The sequence below is a fragment of the Lachancea lanzarotensis genome, scaffold LALA0S10, assembly GCF_000938715.1.
Source record: "Lachancea lanzarotensis genome assembly LALA0, scaffold LALA0S10, whole genome shotgun sequence".
Classification (NCBI taxonomy): domain Eukaryota; kingdom Fungi; phylum Ascomycota; class Saccharomycetes; order Saccharomycetales; family Saccharomycetaceae; genus Lachancea; species Lachancea lanzarotensis.
This window is the reverse complement of record NW_019212888.1, coordinates 12,936-31,968: the sequence shown is the minus strand read 5'-3', so window position 1 is coordinate 31,968 and position 19,033 is coordinate 12,936. Positions and strand designations below refer to the sequence as shown.

The 19,033-nt window shown below is 44.6% G+C and overlaps 7 protein-coding genes and 1 pseudogene across 8 annotated transcripts, besides 1 other annotated feature; 6 read left to right on the top strand and 2 right to left on the bottom strand.

The window, feature by feature from the left end:
- Positions 1-437: 437 nt before the first annotated feature.
- Positions 438-1,055, top strand: GLC8 (LALA0S10e00342g1_1; the record flags this gene model as incomplete). Its single annotated transcript, XM_022775351.1, has 1 exon — positions 438-1,055. The coding sequence occupies one exon, from the start codon at positions 438-440 to the stop codon at positions 1,053-1,055; it is 618 nt and encodes a 205-aa protein (XP_022630227.1).
- Positions 1,056-1,282: 227 nt separating this feature from the next.
- LALA0_S10e00320g (LALA0S10e00320g1_1) lies at positions 1,283-2,455 on the top strand (the record flags this gene model as incomplete). Its single annotated transcript, XM_022775350.1, has 1 exon — positions 1,283-2,455. One exon carries the CDS (start codon positions 1,283-1,285, stop codon positions 2,453-2,455), a length of 1,173 nt encoding a protein of 390 aa, XP_022630226.1.
- Positions 2,456-3,575: 1,120 nt separating this feature from the next.
- Positions 3,576-4,496, top strand: BGL2 (LALA0S10e00298g1_1; the record flags this gene model as incomplete). The annotated part of the gene is made up of 1 exon (XM_022775349.1): positions 3,576-4,496. The coding sequence occupies one exon, from the start codon at positions 3,576-3,578 to the stop codon at positions 4,494-4,496; it is 921 nt and encodes a 306-aa protein (XP_022630225.1).
- A 1,478-nt stretch (positions 4,497-5,974) lies between these two features.
- On the top strand, positions 5,975-8,470 carry NIP1 (LALA0S10e00276g1_1; the record flags this gene model as incomplete). Its single annotated transcript, XM_022775348.1, has 1 exon — positions 5,975-8,470. One exon carries the CDS (start codon positions 5,975-5,977, stop codon positions 8,468-8,470), a length of 2,496 nt encoding a protein of 831 aa, XP_022630224.1.
- Positions 8,471-8,723: 253 nt separating this feature from the next.
- LALA0_S10e00254g (LALA0S10e00254g1_1) lies at positions 8,724-10,400 on the bottom strand (the record flags this gene model as incomplete). Its single annotated transcript, XM_022775347.1, has 1 exon — positions 8,724-10,400. One exon carries the CDS (start codon positions 10,398-10,400, stop codon positions 8,724-8,726), a length of 1,677 nt encoding a protein of 558 aa, XP_022630223.1.
- A 2,288-nt stretch (positions 10,401-12,688) lies between these two features.
- Positions 12,689-13,657: a mobile genetic element (relic copy of Rover hAT-like DNA transposon).
- A 326-nt stretch (positions 13,658-13,983) lies between these two features.
- On the top strand, positions 13,984-15,093 carry LALA0_S10e00232g (annotated as a pseudogene). Its single transcript has one exon. A coding segment is annotated over exon 1 (1,110 nt).
- Positions 15,094-15,765: 672 nt separating this feature from the next.
- On the bottom strand, positions 15,766-16,560 carry ZPS1 (LALA0S10e00210g1_1; the record flags this gene model as incomplete). The annotated part of the gene is made up of 1 exon (XM_022775346.1): positions 15,766-16,560. The coding sequence occupies one exon, from the start codon at positions 16,558-16,560 to the stop codon at positions 15,766-15,768; it is 795 nt and encodes a 264-aa protein (XP_022630222.1).
- Positions 16,561-17,836: 1,276 nt separating this feature from the next.
- On the top strand, positions 17,837-18,598 carry LALA0_S10e00188g (LALA0S10e00188g1_1; the record flags this gene model as incomplete). The annotated part of the gene is made up of 1 exon (XM_022775345.1): positions 17,837-18,598. One exon carries the CDS (start codon positions 17,837-17,839, stop codon positions 18,596-18,598), a length of 762 nt encoding a protein of 253 aa, XP_022630221.1.
- Between the last annotated feature and the right edge of the window lie 435 nt (positions 18,599-19,033).

Genomic DNA, 19,033 nt, shown 5'->3' with positions numbered 1-19,033 from the left:
TTGGCTTTGCGGCCTTCCTCACCTATTTACATATTTAAACTCTGAGTCAATACTTCGCGCCGTTCCCGACTGAAAGCCATTACTTAAGACCACAATGTAAAAATGCAGGATTGTCCCTAATTCGGGCCGTAAACACTTCAAAAACTTAGGGAACCCAAACTAGCACCAAACGTACGAAGCCTGGTGCTATAATGGTTCTTGAATCTGGGTTCAGTAGTTCTGTCTAGATACTGAGGTGACACATGAATCACGTGCCCACCTTAAACTCTTACGTGCACGATGATCTCTCCTTTAACAAAGGCCCATATAAGTTTCTTAAGGGAAACCTTATAAGTAGAATTGCAACTAACTTACACTGTAAGTTGAACGTTTGGAATAAAGGACACAGTAGTGCTCGTAGTTTACGTTTTAGTTCAATCACTTAAGAGTATCAGATCATGGGAGGAATTTTGAAGAACCCTTTACCGGATCAGAATGGCAATTTCGAGGATTCCGAATCCATCTCGGACTTCAGAAAGCAAGTGTATAAGAACACGCAGTTGAATGCTCAACTGAACTCTGCAAGCAATAGCGGCAGAAATGATTTGCCACCATCACCGAGGAAGCACTCGATACCGAAAGATGTGCTGAGTATGAAACATGATAGGGACACACAGCAGCATAACGAAGAAGAAGAAAGGCTGAAATGGAACCAGCAAAACCTGGATGCCAATGACGTGGCCAAACTTCAATATCAGGATATTAGTATTGATGAGCCAAAGACGCCGTACCAGGGCGCTGTTGACCCCTCAGGCGAATACTACAGAGACGATGACGAAGATGATTTGGAAAGTTTGTCCCTTGGCGAGCCGATCGTGGCTCCAAAAGAGAACGAAGCAGAAGAAGAAGAAGAAGAAGAGACAGATTCGGGTGACGACCATGAACTCGATCCAAACTCTAAAGAGGCCCGCCACAAACGTTTTGAAGCTATGAGAAAACAACACTACAATCTGAAAGATGTTCTCAAAACGCAAAAAAATGGTGATTTGGATCTCGACGAAGATGAACAAGAATAGTGAAGCACGCGTTTGACGTGGTTTCGCCGTCAGCACCTCTCAATTCGATAACCCATTGAAACTACAAATCACGTGACTGATCTTTCGCTCTTTATACGAATACGTAGTCAGAAGATTTTTCTGCACCATGAGATGAGATGAGAGAACACACAGCGATGAGCAAGTGAGCAGTTTGACTGATAGCTACAGAAGTAACGCTTGAAAGGTTTGAAGCTACCTGTCTCGGTATGGTAGTGAAACGAGGTAACGATAAAGTTGGCCAGGTGTCTGTGGACGCTAAGAAAAAAGCCCGGATCGAAAAGCCTACGAACTCAAGGCAAATGCATAAGACGAAAAATAACGATGGAAAGCCAAGTATTAAGCGTCCAAAGAAAAGTCTCAAAATAACGTCGAAAAACGTCAACTATTCGCTATGCATTCCTGTGAGTATCATCGACAATTGTAAAAATTTGGAGCAAATCACACATGTAATTTACCAGGTTGCCAAAAGTGCAGTGCTGTTCAACGCCGGCGAAATTGTGATTTTGGACCTAGGTCGCGAAAAGAAGAAAGATACTAATCAGGGTACGTCGAAACACTTGTCCCCGGCATTGTTGATAGCGTCGCTTTTGCAATTCTTCGTTACTCCTCCGTATTTGGTGAAAACGGTGTTCAAGAAGGACTACCAACAGTGCTTGCAGATTGCGTCAGGACTGCCGCGAATCTCTGCATTGCCATTCATGCGGTATTCCAAAGATGACGAAGGACGCTATCGTGAAGGGCTGGCAGTCACAATGGATAAGCCGGGGCTCCGCAGCTCCAAGCTGGGCAGCAAGAAGAAGGCTTACGACCAAACCAAGTATATCAACGTGGGTAAAAGTGAAATGATTGAGCTTCGAGGTCAACTTGTTCCTGCCAATGTTCGGGTCACTGTAGATATCGTAGAACGCAAAGTCGTGTCGCCAACAGAAGCTTACGGTGATTTCGTGGGCGCCCAGGCCTCTTTTGGCTACCATGTGCGTGTTGCCCAAAATTTTGGTGACATTTTCACCAAAAGTGCATTTCCAGAAGGTTACACGCAGACCGTGTGGGTCAACAGTGGCGATTACTACTTCGATCCCGACACTTCGAAAAATGTCAAGCTAGGAGCTAAGATACCCCGCATTGAAAAAATATTAAAACCATCTGCTGAGGACATTGCCAGCGGAGAAGCCGAAAAGCCAGCAAATCTTATGGTCGTGTTTGGTAAGTGGGATCATTTATCGCAGAGTTTCAAGCAGTCTAGCGACATGTTTGAGCAGTGTGATGGCGCACACCAATTTTTCGATGGGCAATTGGAACTTCCCGGAGCGGTCCCTGAAGCCAACATACCCATTCACGACAGTTGCATGATTTCTTTGACACTTCTTTCAAATTTATGATGTGTTCAATAGAAGGATGCAGTGGATAGACATAAACACGAACTCCATGACCGCATGAGAGAAGTGGTCCAGATTTGGACCATATATGAGTCACAAGCACAACTCGAACACATCATAGAGAGTGCGAATATACGAATCTCTTACGTTTAGATAAAGAAAGAAGTTTGAAAGTGTTGGAAAAGGACAGTAGGCGGTAAAAGTAGCAGCCAATTGTGAAAACCATTGTATTCCCTGAACAAATGTCTGAGAATTCCTGAGACACAATTGAATTTTCTCACACTACTCGCTATACAAATACGAACTTGGCAAGAGCGGAATCTACGCACCGTCGTTATCTTATCCAGACTAATTCATCATAACTACAATGAACACACACACACACACACACACACACACACACCTCTGCCTGTTTTCTGACTTTCCGATCATTCATCACTGGCGTCCTTACATTTTCATGTCACTATTGTCTTGTCCGTCACACAAAACTAAACAAACATTTACAAACAACGAAGAGCGTCGCCAGGCCAGAAGTCCAAAAACAATTTGAGCTTTAAAAATTCGAGCCTGTAACCTTTGCTAGACCATTCACCATCGATGTCGAAAGCGGCGTCCCAGTGAAATACAAAGTGTAATTTATTCTACTAATGCGCAACCACTAAAAAACAGCAAGGCAATGCAAACGAAACTCTCGTAGCATCCTCAAAGAAAGGTCTCAAATTTGTTAAAGGCTTTGTTGACCAGTACGAGAGCCCAGTCTACCAATCAGGCCATCATCGAACACTTCTTTTGACAGGCTGGAACGCACGTGATCTAAAATATCACACTTCACGCATATTTACAATTCATATCAGTATATACGAATCTATAAACAAAATTTTTCCTGGGTCTGCTCGGATGTGATATATTTAGATCTATATAATAAGAACTTGTTCGAATCTCATCTAACTGTAAACCATCGAGTTAAGTAGAACATTATTACTCTACTCTACGAACAGCTCGATAAGATCAATCTAACGATCGGACCAGCTTGTTTTGCGATCAGATATTAATTGCTCGAGAATAATATCATTGACCACATTCGCTTAACGTCGATTTTGTTTTCTTTTATCACATTATCAACATGAAACTCGCTACAATCGGCTCTGTCGCCGCTGCCATTTCTTGTGCATCTGCCATCGGTGAATTAGGATTCAACATCGGTGTCAAGAACAACGATGGTACCTGCAAAAGCACTCAGGACTACGAAAATGACTTCAACACTTTGAAGGGCTACACTGACACTATCAAAGTGTACGCTGCCTCGGACTGCAACACATTGCAGAACTTAGGTCCAGCTGCGGAAAAAGCTGGGTTTGGCATCTTCGTGGGTGTATGGCCCAACGATGACGCCCACTACGCGGCTGAAAAGGAAGCTTTGCAGAATTACCTACCTTGGATCAAGACATCGACCGTACGTGGTATTTTGGTCGGATCTGAGGCCTTGTACCGTGGCGATCTAACCGCTTCGGAGCTTTCTGACAAGATCAACGATATCCGTAGTTTTGTTGCTAACATCAAGGACTCGCAAGGCCAATCGTACTCCGGAAACCCTGTTGGTACCGTTGACTCTTGGAACGTGCTTGTCGACGGTGCTAACGCGGAGGTTATCAAGTCTTCTGACATAATGATGGCTAACGCTTTCTCCTACTGGCAAGGCCAGACAATGCAGAATGCTTCTTACTCGTTCTTCGATGACATCATGCAAGCCATGCAAACCATTCAGACCACCAAGGGCACAGATATTCCATTCTGGGTCGGTGAAACTGGCTGGCCATCTGATGGTACCAACTTCGAACAGGCCTACCCTGGTGTTGACAACGCTCAACAATTCTGGAAGGAAGGTATTTGTGCCATGAGAGGCTGGGGCGTTAACGTTTTGGTTTTCGAGGCTTTTGACGAAGACTGGAAGCCTAACACTTCTGGAACTTCGGATGTTGAAAAGCACTGGGGTGTGTGGTCATCTGGCGATACTTTGAAGTATTCCTTGGATTGCGAGTTTTGAATACGCATCAAGATGAATGTGCGTTTTGAACAGATAAAGAAAAAATAACGATACCCATTCATGAACAAAACTGAACAGAGTCTATGGATGATCCTAGACATCTTTGCAAAAATTACATAACATCGAATAAGATATAAAACTAGTCAACCAAGAATTTATGGCAATTGTCAAAATAGAGTTTTGGGTATAGTTTCTGCTGCGTAGCATAGGTAAGGTGCTAGAAGATCTATACGTTTAAAACACACCGGTCTTAGAATATTGACACTTGGCGTTGTATCATAAATAGACGTAGCAGTTATTGTGAATGCCCTGCGAAGATGCAATTCGTACTTACTAATCGAACAATTGGCTATTTTATGAATTGGTTAGTCTGCGAATTGACTATTCTACGAATAAGCTATTACTTCTTTGTGGAACACCGTTCATGAAAGCAGGTAAGGCACAGACCTTGCTATATATTGTCTGGGCCGTTGTAACCGCCTCAAACTAACAGTCGAGCTTGAAGAAGCAGTCCTCAACGTTGTTCAATCATAAACTTACCAGCGATTGGATGTTTCAGATTTCGTCTGATGTTTTATTGAACAAGCTAAAATACAGTATATCATTTAAAGGGTTCCCTGACTACCAATGACTTTGCAGAACCCCTAGAGGGAAATAATTCATGAAAAACGCATAAAACCCTGCTTAACTTGGGGTCTGAACTCGTAATTGATAATTTAAAACGCGTGTGCGGTAACCATACGCCCATATTATGAGCTTTTCGTTTTAATTGGTGGCGCTTTGAGCTTCGCAATGCACTTTTTGTTCCATCAGCGGTAAAATTCACAGATATAGCGCAAAAACAGTTGATTATCAAGACTATCACTTCCTAAAGACTGTATACGATTATCCAAAGATGCCAAGTGTCCTTCCAAACACGAATTTCATGTTAGAAACCGATCTCAACCTAAACATTTCCGACACAAGAACCCCATTTTTGCCATCGGACAAGATTGTTTGAATCCAGAACTACGGAGAAACAAAGTACTTATCGCACTTCAAAGGCATGCAAACTAGAACCTCGAAGCATGTCACAGCGGGTAAGAGCAGATCGTTTAGATGCTACGCCACCCCAGCGGCTACCGCCTTCAAGTGTAGACATCCTCCACTCAGTCGATAATCTAGTTGTCAACTGCAGGAACGAGTAGGAGTCCTACTCCCCTTCCGAGTACAAAAGGACTCATGATTGTCTCACGTTCCACGACCACAGCGAATGAAAAAATTTTTTTCACTATTTGGTGTGTTTTTCAGCTACAATGAGATATTGAAGGTGAAGAAGAGAAACCTCTATCCCATCTCCATCGCTAAATCTGAGCTTTAGCTTGAGACAGGACATCCAATTGAAAAGGGCATATTCTTGTTTGTTATCACAAAGAATAACACTTAGATTAGCTGGATATCGTGCACCTTTAACCTGAAGTTGGAACTGCTCGACCATCATGTCCAGATTCTTTGCCAATACGTATGAATACGATAGCGGGTCTTCTTCGTCCGAGGAGGATCTTCTTTCGGCGTCCGAGGAAGAGCTTATGAGCTCCTCTTCTTCAGACAACGAAGACCTACAAGAATCTCAAGACGAAGAAGCTTCGGATGATTCGTTTTTCGATGAATCAGCTGCAGAGTCAGATGTGGATTCTGATGATTCAGATGGAAGACCATACGGTCCCGACTGGTTCAAGAAACCTGAATTCAGAAAAGGAGGCTCCACGGGTGCCAATCGGTTCCTCAAGAACGCCGATTACTCAGACTCAGAATCCGATGATGAAGGCAAGAAAGTGGTTAAATCGGCCAAGGACAAGCTACTGGATGAAATGCGTAGCGTCCATGACAAAATCGACGTGGCTGAAATGTCCCTAGATTTTGTTACCATTCTCAGCGAGCTCGACTCTACGACTAGACTTGTGACCAGGGCCCAGCAGCAGAACTACGGTATTCCCAACATCTTCATCCAGGTGCTCGCCCAGGTAGAGGACGTTGTCGCATCCACGTCGCAGCAAGACATCACTAATAAGGCTGTTGCTAAAGCTTATAACACCACTAAGCAGCGTGTTCGTAAAATAGCCCGCGATTACGAGGACATCATCGCCAAGTACCGTGAGTTCCCTGAGGCCTTCAGTACCGAGGCTACTGAAGATGGCGGTGCGGTGCAAGACAATTTTGCCGAGTCTTCATTTGCTTTGGCTGGAAAGAATGCTGCAGATCTATCTTCTGTCGCCAACGCGACTTCCGAATCCGACTTTTTCACAGCATTACGCATTGTCATGGACTCTCGAGGAAAGAAGGGTACTGATCATCAGGCACAGATCAAGACTTTGGAAGAGCTACTGGACATAACTAAAAGCCCATATGAAACCATTCTTGCATACTTGAATTTGATTTCTTTTAGATTCGACTCCTCGGCTTCTCTTTCCTACCAACCTATAGACCAATGGAAAGCATCTCGCCATGACATTGCCAAACTCTTTGACGTTTTAGAAACCAATATTGAGCAATACCACGTTTCTGAATTCGCTCCTAGAAATGATTTTGTTGAAGACGAACCTCAAACTAACGAACAAGGCATCAAAGAGATCTTAGGTTCCGTGTACTCTTTTGTCGATAGACTTGATGATGAGTTCAACAAGTCATTGTTGAACACTGACCCTCACTCTAGCGATTTCCTGGACCGTCTCAAAGAGGAACAAAGCGTTTACAACTTGATTTTAAGGTCTCAATTGTATGTGGAAGCCACCACAATTGCCCAACCCGATCTCCAGAAAAGGCTGGCCCGTATTCTAACAAGAAGACTTGATCACATTTACTACAGATCCAACAAGTTGGTTGCTATTACTGAACGTAAGGCATGGACGAGTTTGCGTGAAGGTGCTAAATCTCAAGTCACACCTTTTGAGGAGGAAATTAATGACGCATACGTTTTCAAACTAATCGATACATTGCATCAAATGTTGAGCAGCCAGAAAGATGGTTCTCAACGCAAGAGAGCTGCTCTATACAGAATCTATTTCTATGCTTTGAACAACCAGTTTGAAAAGGCCAAAGAAATGCTTCTTACATCCCATGTTCAATCTTCGATCAATTACTCTGACCCTCCATTACAGATTCTGTTCAACAGAGCTGTCGTTCAGCTGGGGCTTGCTGCATTCAAACTGTGCCTAATCGACGACTGTCATCAAATTTTGAACGAGGTTTCCACCAGCACGCATTTGAGAGACATTCTCGGTCAGCAAAGTCTACAAAGAGTTGCAAACAACAATGCCTTCAGCAATGGATCCATTCCTAGCGAGCAACTATGTTTGCCTTTCCATCAACATATAAACCTGGATTTGATTGACGTTGTTTTCATGACATGTTCGCTTCTCATTGAGGTACCTCATATGGCTGCTTTCTTTTCCGGAATCAAGGTTAAGAGAATTCCTTACTCCCAAAAGTCCATTCGTCGTGCCCTAGAGCACTACGACAAGTCTAGCTTCCAAGGTCCCCCAGAGACGCTGAGAGACCGTGTCTTGTACTCCGCAAAGGCCATGCAAAGAGGAGATTGGGAACAGTCTGTGTCGTTCTTGAAATCAATCCCAACCTGGTCTATGTTGCCTAACACCGAAGAAATGATTGCGAATCTATCGAAGAGGGTCCAAATTGAATCTTTAAGAACGTACATTTTCACGTACAAGAGGTTTTACTCCAAACTTTCCATTGAGAAGCTTTGTGAAATGTTTGGTTTGGATACCGAAACTGTTGTGGAGATTGTGACTGCAATCATCACCGATTTCGACTTGCATGCTAGTTTGGATGAAGGATCCAAGTTTGTTACGTTTGAAAAGGGCTATGAAATCACCAAATTGGAAGAAGTGGCTGTCAAGTTGGCCAAAGAAACCAAATACATGAGCGAACGTCTCAATGAAAAGAAATATGTTGGAAACTCTCGCAGACAGGAGTAAAATAGTAGCTGTTAATCTTGTATAATATATATTTTCGGGGCAAGCACTAGAAAGAAAGAACGCTGGTCTTAAATAGCACTAATAACTACATATTATCACCAATACTTTGTCTGACTCAAAAGTTGGATACGTTTGACAAAGTATGAGATTCTTGAGCGATATTTATTATTGGACCACAGAGCTATTTAGACCATTATTGAAACCCTATTAATATGTTTATTATGTGTGGGAATGAGTATGTAAAATTAGGGCTCTAGGCGCTGGAGCGTTCCCTTTTAACGGGACAGTATTTATACTTTGGATACACTTGGTGATGATGCTGTTTTTCGATTTGCGAAAATTCAACAAAACGTTGTTTGAAATCTTCTGGCTCTGTATTCCACATAAGTGTGATGATTTGAGCAACGTCTGTTTGGCTGTTGAATTTGGGGTCAACAAGTTTGAGCTCTGAATTAGGATTAAAGGTATCGACGGGTTCGTACATTGTGGCTTGAATTGCTTCTAACACAACGTCTCGGTCAATATCGACCGGTAAAGTGAAAGGTAGTTCAACATCCTGAACAACGCTGCCCACCACGGCCAGTAGCTGGGGTTCTGTGAGTTGTGGGTAATGACTGGATAGCACCTGGCACGTGTCTGTGACAACACTGCACACTTTTAGGATAGCGACCGCTTTCATAAGTGCGGAACGATACAACATGAAGCTGTTGAGCGGACGTTTCATTTTGCCCTCGATGAACTCGTAGTACTTGTTTTTGCGTCTGCGGTCTTCGCTTTCACGCAGTAGGAACATGTGCCGCAGCTGTAAAAGATCACAATCCCATTCCGATAACGTGGCATTTTCCGTTGAAGAGGCGGTGAAATCACTGTACCCGCTGCTGGTGCGCACTTCGACAGCCAGGAGCCCCGGTGTCAATGACGAATTTGGCTGCTGGTGACACGGCTCGTCGAAAACGGTGAGTCGCGGGAACTGTTTGACCTGGGCTGCGGTTCGTGGCTGGTTCTGGTCTAGCCACAGCGATTTGTTGGCGGCTTCCAGATCGCGTCGTTGCAGAGCCTGCAGTAACGGCGGCGATGAACTTGTAGTGGTAGTGGTGGTGTCGCCGATATCGTCGTACACGTGACCACTGGCCCGCTCGTGTTTCACGTGCTCGCGCGCCAGGATCGCCACTTTTTCCCGTACATAGTGCTGTGAGAACAGCGCGAGCACGTGATCGACGTCGGCACGTGCTTTGAGTTCTTTAACGCTGGTTGCGCCCTTTTTAAGGACAAACCGATCTGCAAGCACGCGATGCCGCTCGTTCGAAATGCGCGCGATCTGCAGCCAAGCGTTTTGATTTTCGAGACAATTCTTGGGTTGTCCGGATTGCATAGAAAGCTGAGCATGGGCCACATATTTGTACATGGGAGCAGCGGTGACCGCTGCACTCCAGGAGCGGGAGCGGCCGGCACCGGCTCCAGCAGCAGCGGCCGCTGCCGCTGCTGCTGATTTTGGTGCGAGGACAGCGGACCGACGACGGGCCGCGATTTTGGGACGTGTGGGCGGCGCGCCACTTATTGTGTGAAACGGACTATCCTTGTTGCTGTTGCTGTTGCTGTCGCTGTTGTCGATGGGTGAAATGTCATCGTTGTATGCGCAGACGCTGGCACTGGCACTGGTGTCACCGCTGACGATGGGTGTCTGGGTGCTGTACCGGAACTGCGGGGTGAGGTCGGTCATCATCAAGGACGACGCCGGCGACACGGTCGGATCCGAAGTCAGGTCCGGGAATGGCGGGAAATCGTCCCATGGCTCGCCGCCGCTGCCGCCGCCAATGCTGCTGGTTGGCTGCTGATGCTGCTGCCACAGAGAATCCCAGGCAGCGTTAGGATCCCAAGTGGGTTCGAAGGACCACGTGGATGATGCGTCACGGTCAAATTGTGCAGACATAGTGGTGTGTGGGTGTGTGGGGTGTGTGTGTAAGACTCTCTATTTACCTGGATGTCCACTTCAGCGTATGGATCTTTCTCTCTCTTTGGCTCTTTGGCTCTTTCGCCCTCTCTCTCTCTTCTCTCTCTGCTTTCGCCCGGCAATGACGCAAGAAACACAACCGGACCCGCCCCTAATTCTTCTTTTTTACCCCAACGTGTGTGTCCTCTTATATATCCCGGCTCTTGTCCAAGGTTTATGCCAAATAGTGGGTGGGATGCCGCATAATGGGGGGACGGGCGGACTTAGCAAAAACAAAGAATATGAAAAACAAAAAAAAAAACCCCCTCCGAGTCGGCGACGTGACACGGGCGGGAAGGAAAGAGAAGACCTCTTTTCTAACCGCACGGCCTGCGGCGACGTGTGAGCGTCCAGCGGCATTCGTCGGCGAACGTCGTAGCGGGTTTTTTTTTTTTTGTACCACGGGGTTTTCTTTTTCCCAATTTTTGTTTATGTTTTTTTTCTTCATAGTGTCTTGGGGTTTTTGGCCCCAGAAACGACCGCGTTGGGTTTCCGGAGACAGTTTCCCCACCCGTTGAGAACCCCGCAAATCCCCAAGGGAAACTGCTAGCGCTGTGCATAGCGATTTCGAGGAGCCGTGGACTCTAGGGGAAACGCCTTAACGGACAGTGACACAACGCTTGGGGTGAGAGTCGAAAGTGCATGCAAAACGGCGGGACGCAGAAATGGCAGCAGAGTGGCAAAGGAGATGGCCGTTTTGGGAACTGTCCGGTGGGAAGAGGAAGAGGGAGAGGGAGAGTGAGGGAGAGAGAGTGTGTGTGAGGGAGATCAAAGACCAGTAGGAAGAGGAGGAGAACTACTTTACGAAGGTTCAGGTGGTGGAGGGCAAAGACAAGAATAGATTTTGAAGTTGACGTCAGTTTGGAGAAGCTTTGCGCAGACTGAGGTGGAGGGTTCGTTTTGGTGTCATTCATAAAATGGCTGAGAGGAAATCACGTGATTTGAAAGATAAACTGGAGACGGCTTGTTATGTACAGTATGACTGACTACATTGAAACGAATCCAGACAGGACTGGGAACGGGTACGTGTACGCATACGTGTACGGATACGTGTACGGCAGGCATGCGAGCAAGTAGTTGTGATTAAGTAAGTAATCAAGAATGAAATTTGAGCAAGCAACGAGTAAATGAACTTGTACGGCACGAATATGTACACTATTTGGTTCAGGTAGACACACGACATTCCAATCTTTGTAAATGAGAGTTGAGCCTGATGACGTTTTGTAAAGGTCGTGCGTGTCGTGCGTGTCGTGCGTGTCGTGTATACTTCCGTAGTTTTGACTTTGCGCGTACTGAAACCAATGTTTGTGGGTGGACCAGTCGAGCACGTGACTGCTAAACATGAAGGGATAGGATAGTAGTTCTGGACATGGAACGTATAATTTTTGTCGAGGATCAGCTACGTCGGCAGTGTTCGAGCTGTTAAACTGTTTCGTGTCTAAACCTACTCGTGTTGAGACTCCGTCTCGTGTCTAAACCTACTCGTGTTGAGACTCCGTCTCTGGAGTGTCGTTGCACGATAAACGTCGCATATCTTGGGTGATTTTGTCCATTATTGTAAGGCGTAAACTATTGTTTTTATTGAGTTAGCGTTTTCTCTCCGTGATGTATTTAGCATAACTGGAATGATCTTGTCGGGTGGACTAAGCGTCCCTTCTTATACAAATTCTTGGAAATGTTCCGTCGCGGGGTGCAACTGATGAGAATAGTCTACTCTGGGAGAAATACGATCAACTTTAAGTGGTATCCCTTGTACCATCGACATCATTCTATTGAGGCTTGACTACGTCGGCAGTGTTCGAGTTGTTAATCTGCTTCGTTTGCTCAGTCATGATTTGCTCTAAGTGAATGGTTATAGATTATGGGCTCTATCTATCTCTCCGCGGCTCTCTTTAATATAAGTTTGGTACATTCTGTTTCACCGAACCACGGATATTTAAACGTTTTTTGGAGCAACAATAGCAAACAGTAGGTAAGTTCTGGAACTCAGCCATTAGTAAAGACTACTTAATAGATTTCCCGGATTGTTTGCAAAGTCTGCATAGCGTTGACGTATTGTTGCTTCATTGGTCCATTCACCTTGGCGCTTAATATGTCATTTTCTGATTACGCAATTGGCACTATCCCATATAGTTTACCAATCCCAACAATTTTGAGCACAACTTTGCATACCACTCTAGATAGAGTAAATTATCAAGGATTGGGACACGGAACATGGCTCTCCAGTATCTGAGCTTCCTTTACCAGGCCCGATTCAAAACAGCTGCGACACTAATAGCCAATATATCGATACAGTAAGTAATAAGAAAGTAAATTTAGACGACAGCGCTTCGTCGGAAAACATTGTTCCTGCTAATCAAGGCTGTTCTATGAACGCGAAAGTTTGGTTTGCGATGTGCACATCGAAGAGCATCACAGTGACTCCGTCCTGTAAGAGGTAGGGTCTAATAACTCAGGAGACGATGAACGAAGAAATTCAATTGGCGATGATTCACTGAATGTGCACATCGAAGAATACCTCAGTGACACCTTTCCGTAAGGGGGAGAATCTGTCAATGTTCCTTCCGAAGAAAATGCCAATCCTCAGCACGAGCACGCTCAGCAATGCAATTTTAGGCGGCCTTCTTCTTACACCTCACGGAAAATAACCGTGTGCCAAATTGATAACTTGAGGTATGCTCGTGCGTATCAAGACTCGACCCTTCAGTCCGAAAATTCCTATCACCATATTATATCTGAAAGTGACACTCACACTGACAGTAGCTGTCAATCAAAAGATGAAGGTGCCCAAGATGTGCGACAGGGAATAAATGAATCGAATGAAATTCATGTTTAGAAACAGGACTTCCATCAATTCCAATGAGAAGAGAAAAATCCATGTTTATATAATCCAAGAATAGTAGCACCTAATCAAATAATAGTTCTTAATGATACAACAAATACTATATTCAATGAATCCTTGCAAAATATCAAACGTAAGTGACGAGCCCAAATGAGAAGATTTCTGATAAGGCACTGGCCAAAAAATTTGAGAGCGGGCTCCAACATCTCCTTTCAGGATCTGGTTCACCGAACACGGTGGCAATGAACTTTACGCGCAATGCAAGTATGATCATTGCCATAAATTATTCAGCTTTAGCACAAACCCTACTTCCTCTAATTTGGTGAAGCACTTCAAAATGAACTTACCAACATGACGAACGTGGCTTCTGAAGCTCGAAAACCCTCCATCTTATGCGCAAGAAGTCCGCGATGAGTAAGGAGCTCACTCTTTCTACTGTTCAGTTCCGTCGAATCCCGAAATCATCCACCGTATAGAGACACCTGAAATGGGCGTCCCAACTTTCATCACCATTGGATTTTCTGGAGATTGGGTTTGCCTCGAAGGATAATGCAGAAGTAACAGGTGATAACACTCCAATGACAGAAACTATCTACTACCTCGAGACATTTATTGTTGGAGCCCAGTAAATTCCAGGACAACCCAAGGACGGACAGGTAAAGTCACACCGACCCATTCGACGATATTTTAACTTTCACTGGATCTGACTGTATTCCAACCAAGGAGAACATATATCAAGTTGGGACTCCAGTCGTTGACAGTGTTACAAATATCTTCCCTGGTTGGACTGGATCTGCTATTTCAAGCTGCTCTACTTTTTTGACACTATTCACTGGATTTAATAGTATTTTTACTCTGGAAACCATCTACTATGTTGAATTACCTACTTCGAGTTCACAGTCCACCGGAAGCAGGCCAACCGCTACGTTCGTCACCACTAAGCTCACTTTGTGGACCGATCGTCGAACGTGCACATTCTTTACCATAAAAACCCTGTCCACTAGCTCTGATGATATTTTGACCACAGAAACGCTGTTCTACGCTCAGGCACCAGATTTGCTGTTTTTTAGAAACTCTTCCATCGTGACGCCCACAAGATCCTCCAGTACTGAAATTTTATCTACCACTTCCACTTTAAGTGATGTTTCCTCTTTTGCGGCCATTTCATCATTATCCAGCTCCCAGGCCCAGTCTACGGCAAACGATATCTCTATTAATGCCCAAGACTCGACGATTACAAATATTAAGATCATCAAGACTTCAGGTTCAGACACGACTTCGTCAATTGCAAGCTCTAGTCACCAGAAACCACCCCTGCCCCCACCCCTTTCGAGTATGAGCCAGTCCTTGGTGTTCCCAGCCGTGTCAATTCCACCTTCTTTCATATAAAGTGTCTCATCCACAACCATGGTTCCAATTACGACCTCCGGAGACGACGTAGATTCATCAACCTAGAAGAGCATGTCAACGGGGTCGAAGTCCACTTTGTCTTCATCATTAAACGCATGCTCTGATTCAACGTCTGTTTTTAACCGCGCTCCCATCCAAAAATACAGTTGGTGCAGAGCACTAACCAACCAGTACAAGAAGCAGAACGTTGTCAAACTCTCCACATAGTTCTCGAACTCTGAAACCATCTACCAGTATGATTCGAGTCCGACAATGCTAATGTCCGCCTTAGTATCATCGACTCATTCTATTAGTGCTGCTCCAACTTCAATGGAAGGCTTTAGTGATTCCACATCTTCGACATCAATTTCAACACCTACAACACCACCAAGTCAAAACAGCTATCAAAAGCTACCACAGGCTAACATCGGCACTACCGAATACTTCTTATGGACCTAGCGACGCTATGGAAATTACTTCAACAATATCAAGCACTGGCAGCTGGTATTTGGTCACTTGGTCATCATTGAACGGCAATGAAACCAAGCTAAATGAAAGTGCTGGCAAGGAAAGTGTTACTGAGGCATTAGGCGCTTCACAAATAGAACCTAACTGCAGAGTATTTATTGACAACTATCATACGCGGACTGTATGAAACCTACGGTCCTATACTCATTGTGTTATGCTTCCATAAGAAAGACAAAGAACACTGGTACTGAAATGGCTCGATGCTATAGGATGCCAGAAATTTACCTCAATCAAACCAGATTAGCTAGCACTCTGGACAAAAGAGAATGAAAGAGGGGGACAAGCAAATGCTTCGGCGTGGCGCCAGAAATATTACCAAATATCGTTGATATCAAATAAATTGAAATGACAGAAAAAGTGAGACGATGTATCATCCTAGGGATTCCTACAGAAGCACTGATTATTAGTCCATATAAATTTTATCTGTCAGTTCACGAGAAAAGATTGAGACCCTCCGGAAGGACTCTGAAAACATCGAAAAAAAAATATACCTGAGGAAGTTAAAATCGAGACGGCTGCCTTCCATATTGGGTCTTAATTTTCCCTTCAGTTGTCGAAGCATCCGCCTTTCTTGACTTTGTTGCCCCACAAGTCAGCCAAAAAATAGAGGTAGTTGTCAACGTTTCTGACGGCAAAGGAGGAGTTGTCCTTAGCCAATGCTAAAGTCTCATTAAGTTCCTCAGTGAACTCAGAAATGAACTCGTTCTGGGTAATCGATGGAACGTGGAAATAACGATGCAGCATATCAATTCCGTAATATTTCTTTGGTCCGTACTGCGTAAGGTTACCTTTGGTGCACATAGCGCTGAGTGGCACACGAGCTTCGTAAAAGTAGTCACAAATCACTGTCTCGTATGGGTGGTCTTCACGATGGTGCCCTGCGTAGTAGTTTTGATATTTTTTGCAAAGACCATCAGCATCGTCGCAACGTAGAAGCAAAGACGTCTTTGACACATTGGCGATACCTTCCACAACGCCCATTACCTCGTATAGCTTTCCGTCTCCGAACCAACGCTTGTATACCTCTGACTCTACAACGCTGTCGTTGGAAGTTAGCACGCTCATTGCGTAGCTAGTTGCTTCGATCGTTTCATCGAAAGCCTTCGATAGGAACTCTACTTCAGTGCTGTTACAGCTAGATTGTATTCTTGGGAACTCAGCGTCAGCATAACGGCCAGTGGCAACTGTTGAGTAAGTTTTAGGTCCAGTTTTTGGAGCGACAGCTTCTCTTTGGGCCACAACTGCCAAAACCAACGCAGCGACTAAAGCGCCGATGCAAATGAAGGTCGTTCCGAAGAACAAACCACTGCGTTTTAAAGTCCTACTGTGTTTCTCGTCCATGATCATCTGTGGTTTCTTTCGTTGGAGGTCAAGGCTACATTCATGAATGAGTCCTTTCTGCTATTCTACCGTTATATATACTAGCATTATGCTGCAGAGATCTCGACAAATCGCGAGTCTTGAGAAGGCACCTTCAGGGTCCTCGAGCGTTTACCGCACCATTCGACTTCCAGGGTGCACACTTACGCGCACTGGCTACGGCGACAGTTTCTATGCCCGATGATATTCTTTCTGGAATCATGCAGGGTCCTCATGGGTGTAATGAAGAGGAAGGTAAATTTCACTTGCGGCTCCCGAGTATTGTTCGACCTTGTAGGTGATGAAAAAAAGGGCGAAGAGGTAACATACAAGGCTTTGTCTTTAACAATATTAGAACTAACCTAAGGGCACATTTTTCAAGATGGCGGATTTCTGGTGAAATTTTGACAGAGAAATTTTTGAAGATGAAAGGACAGATGCAGGTGCAATGAAGACATTTTTCTTGGAGCTGTGTGGTCAAAACCACTGCTAGGAGAGAGACGGGGTTAAGACCTTTGTGGGACAGTTCTGTCCATAGAATTCGGTTCCACTCGAATTCGAAGCTGATGACTTTGGTTATCACTATATACGAGTCGAGGGCATCGGGTCAAAGTAGCAGGACGAATCCGTCTCTTAAGGATGACACACGTCTAGAGTAGCTTGAGAATCTCTACAAAAGCTCCATTGTTGATTATTTGATCTAGAAGCACTGTCAAAATCCGCATTTTGAATCGAAGGTTTAATGACCTCATTCAAAGCTTAGAAACCGAATGAACATGGTTCAACGTCTCCTCAATTAGCGGCTTTAGCTCATCATGAGCCAGTGAGTCATCTCCAAGCAGTGAAGTTGAAAATATCTCGTAATTACAAGAGACAAGAAAACATCTTAGAGATATGTGAATACCAGTGTCCAACGGTCTTTGATACCAGCCTTGAGAAGATAATTTAGAATCTCTGAGATTGACTTCGATTTTCTCTGCCATGTCTGAGCTCTTTTAACTATTTACTGACGTCTCATACCGCATCTCAAAACAGGCTACTACTAATAAATGTCCAAATTTCGAGAATCCTGATCACATGTCTACCCAATTTCAAAAAAAGGCCGTATTACTAAGCAGCACGTGGCATTCTTCCGTAGAACCACACAACGACTAAAGAGGATCCGCGAAAACGTATAAAAAGGCCAACCATCGAGACAAACTGTCCCACAGGCATTCCCTTCGAGAGAAATCAAGACAACTGTAAATTTTCAACCAAGATGTCCAAGTCTTACTTTATCTCTGGTGGTAACCGTGGTATCGGACTCGCTCTCGTCAAACTGCTCAGCTCCGATACATCAAACACAGTAGTTGCCGGTACTCGTAATGTAGAAGGTGCTACTGATTTAAAAGAATGGGCTAACTTGCACTCAAACGTAAAGATCGTTGCCTTAGACGTTTCCCTTGCCGCCAGCAATGTAGAGGCTGCCAAGGAGACTGCTCGTATTTTGCCGGATGGTCTAGACGTGCTGATTGCCAATGCTGGTATCGCCAAGGCAACCGGAACTCTCCTGGAGAGCACTGACGACCTATTCTACGAACATTTCACTACTAACACCGTAGGCCCAATCAGACTTCTTCGTGCATTCAAGTCTTTGTTGGACATGAAGTCGACAAAACACTTTGCAGTTGTGTCTTCTATCGCAGGGTCTCTAGTAAGCAACATCAACATCTCGGTTTCCACGTCTTCGTACGGTTTGTCGAAAGCTGCACTCAACTTTGCGATTATCAATTTAAATAGAGAGTTGGGCCCAGAAGGCTACAAGGTCGTGGCTTTGCATCCAGGTCTGGTTAGCTCCGATATGGGCAGCAAGACTTTGGAAGATGAAGCCCTCAAGGACGTGCTTAAAGATTTGCTCAAGAAGTTCCCGCCCATCACGCCTGAAGAAGCTGCGAAAGCAATCAACAAGAACGTTTTGGAAAAGCTGCCCGAAGTTGCAGGCAGGTTTATTTCCCACGACGGTTCAGAGATCCCATGGTAATTCGGTCTCCGGATGCTGGATTCTTCAGACTTTGAAACACAAATTATGCCTATGTAGAGCCAAAAGTAGTGGCCACTGAAGTAGCGGGTCCATAGCGACCTTTACAACTTGCTAACCCGTATCAATCAACGTTTGCTCGAGTCAGTACTGTGTATGAGTATGAGGATAGCAACGGTCAATAACTCTAATGCCGGCCAATATTGAAAGAATTCTGCACCACGTAAGCATCGTTTCTGAAAATCATATCAAAATCACCTGTCTATCACTATCCGACCGGTAATCCTTAAGAAAGCCTTCCTAAATGATGATGCATATGCAAACAACGGTGACTGACATGACAATAGCATAGAAGGTATTAAGAAAAATGGAAACCTTCGAAATTGTAAGCGACGAAGACTAATAACCGTGTAAGGCAATATCGATAATTTCCGAGAA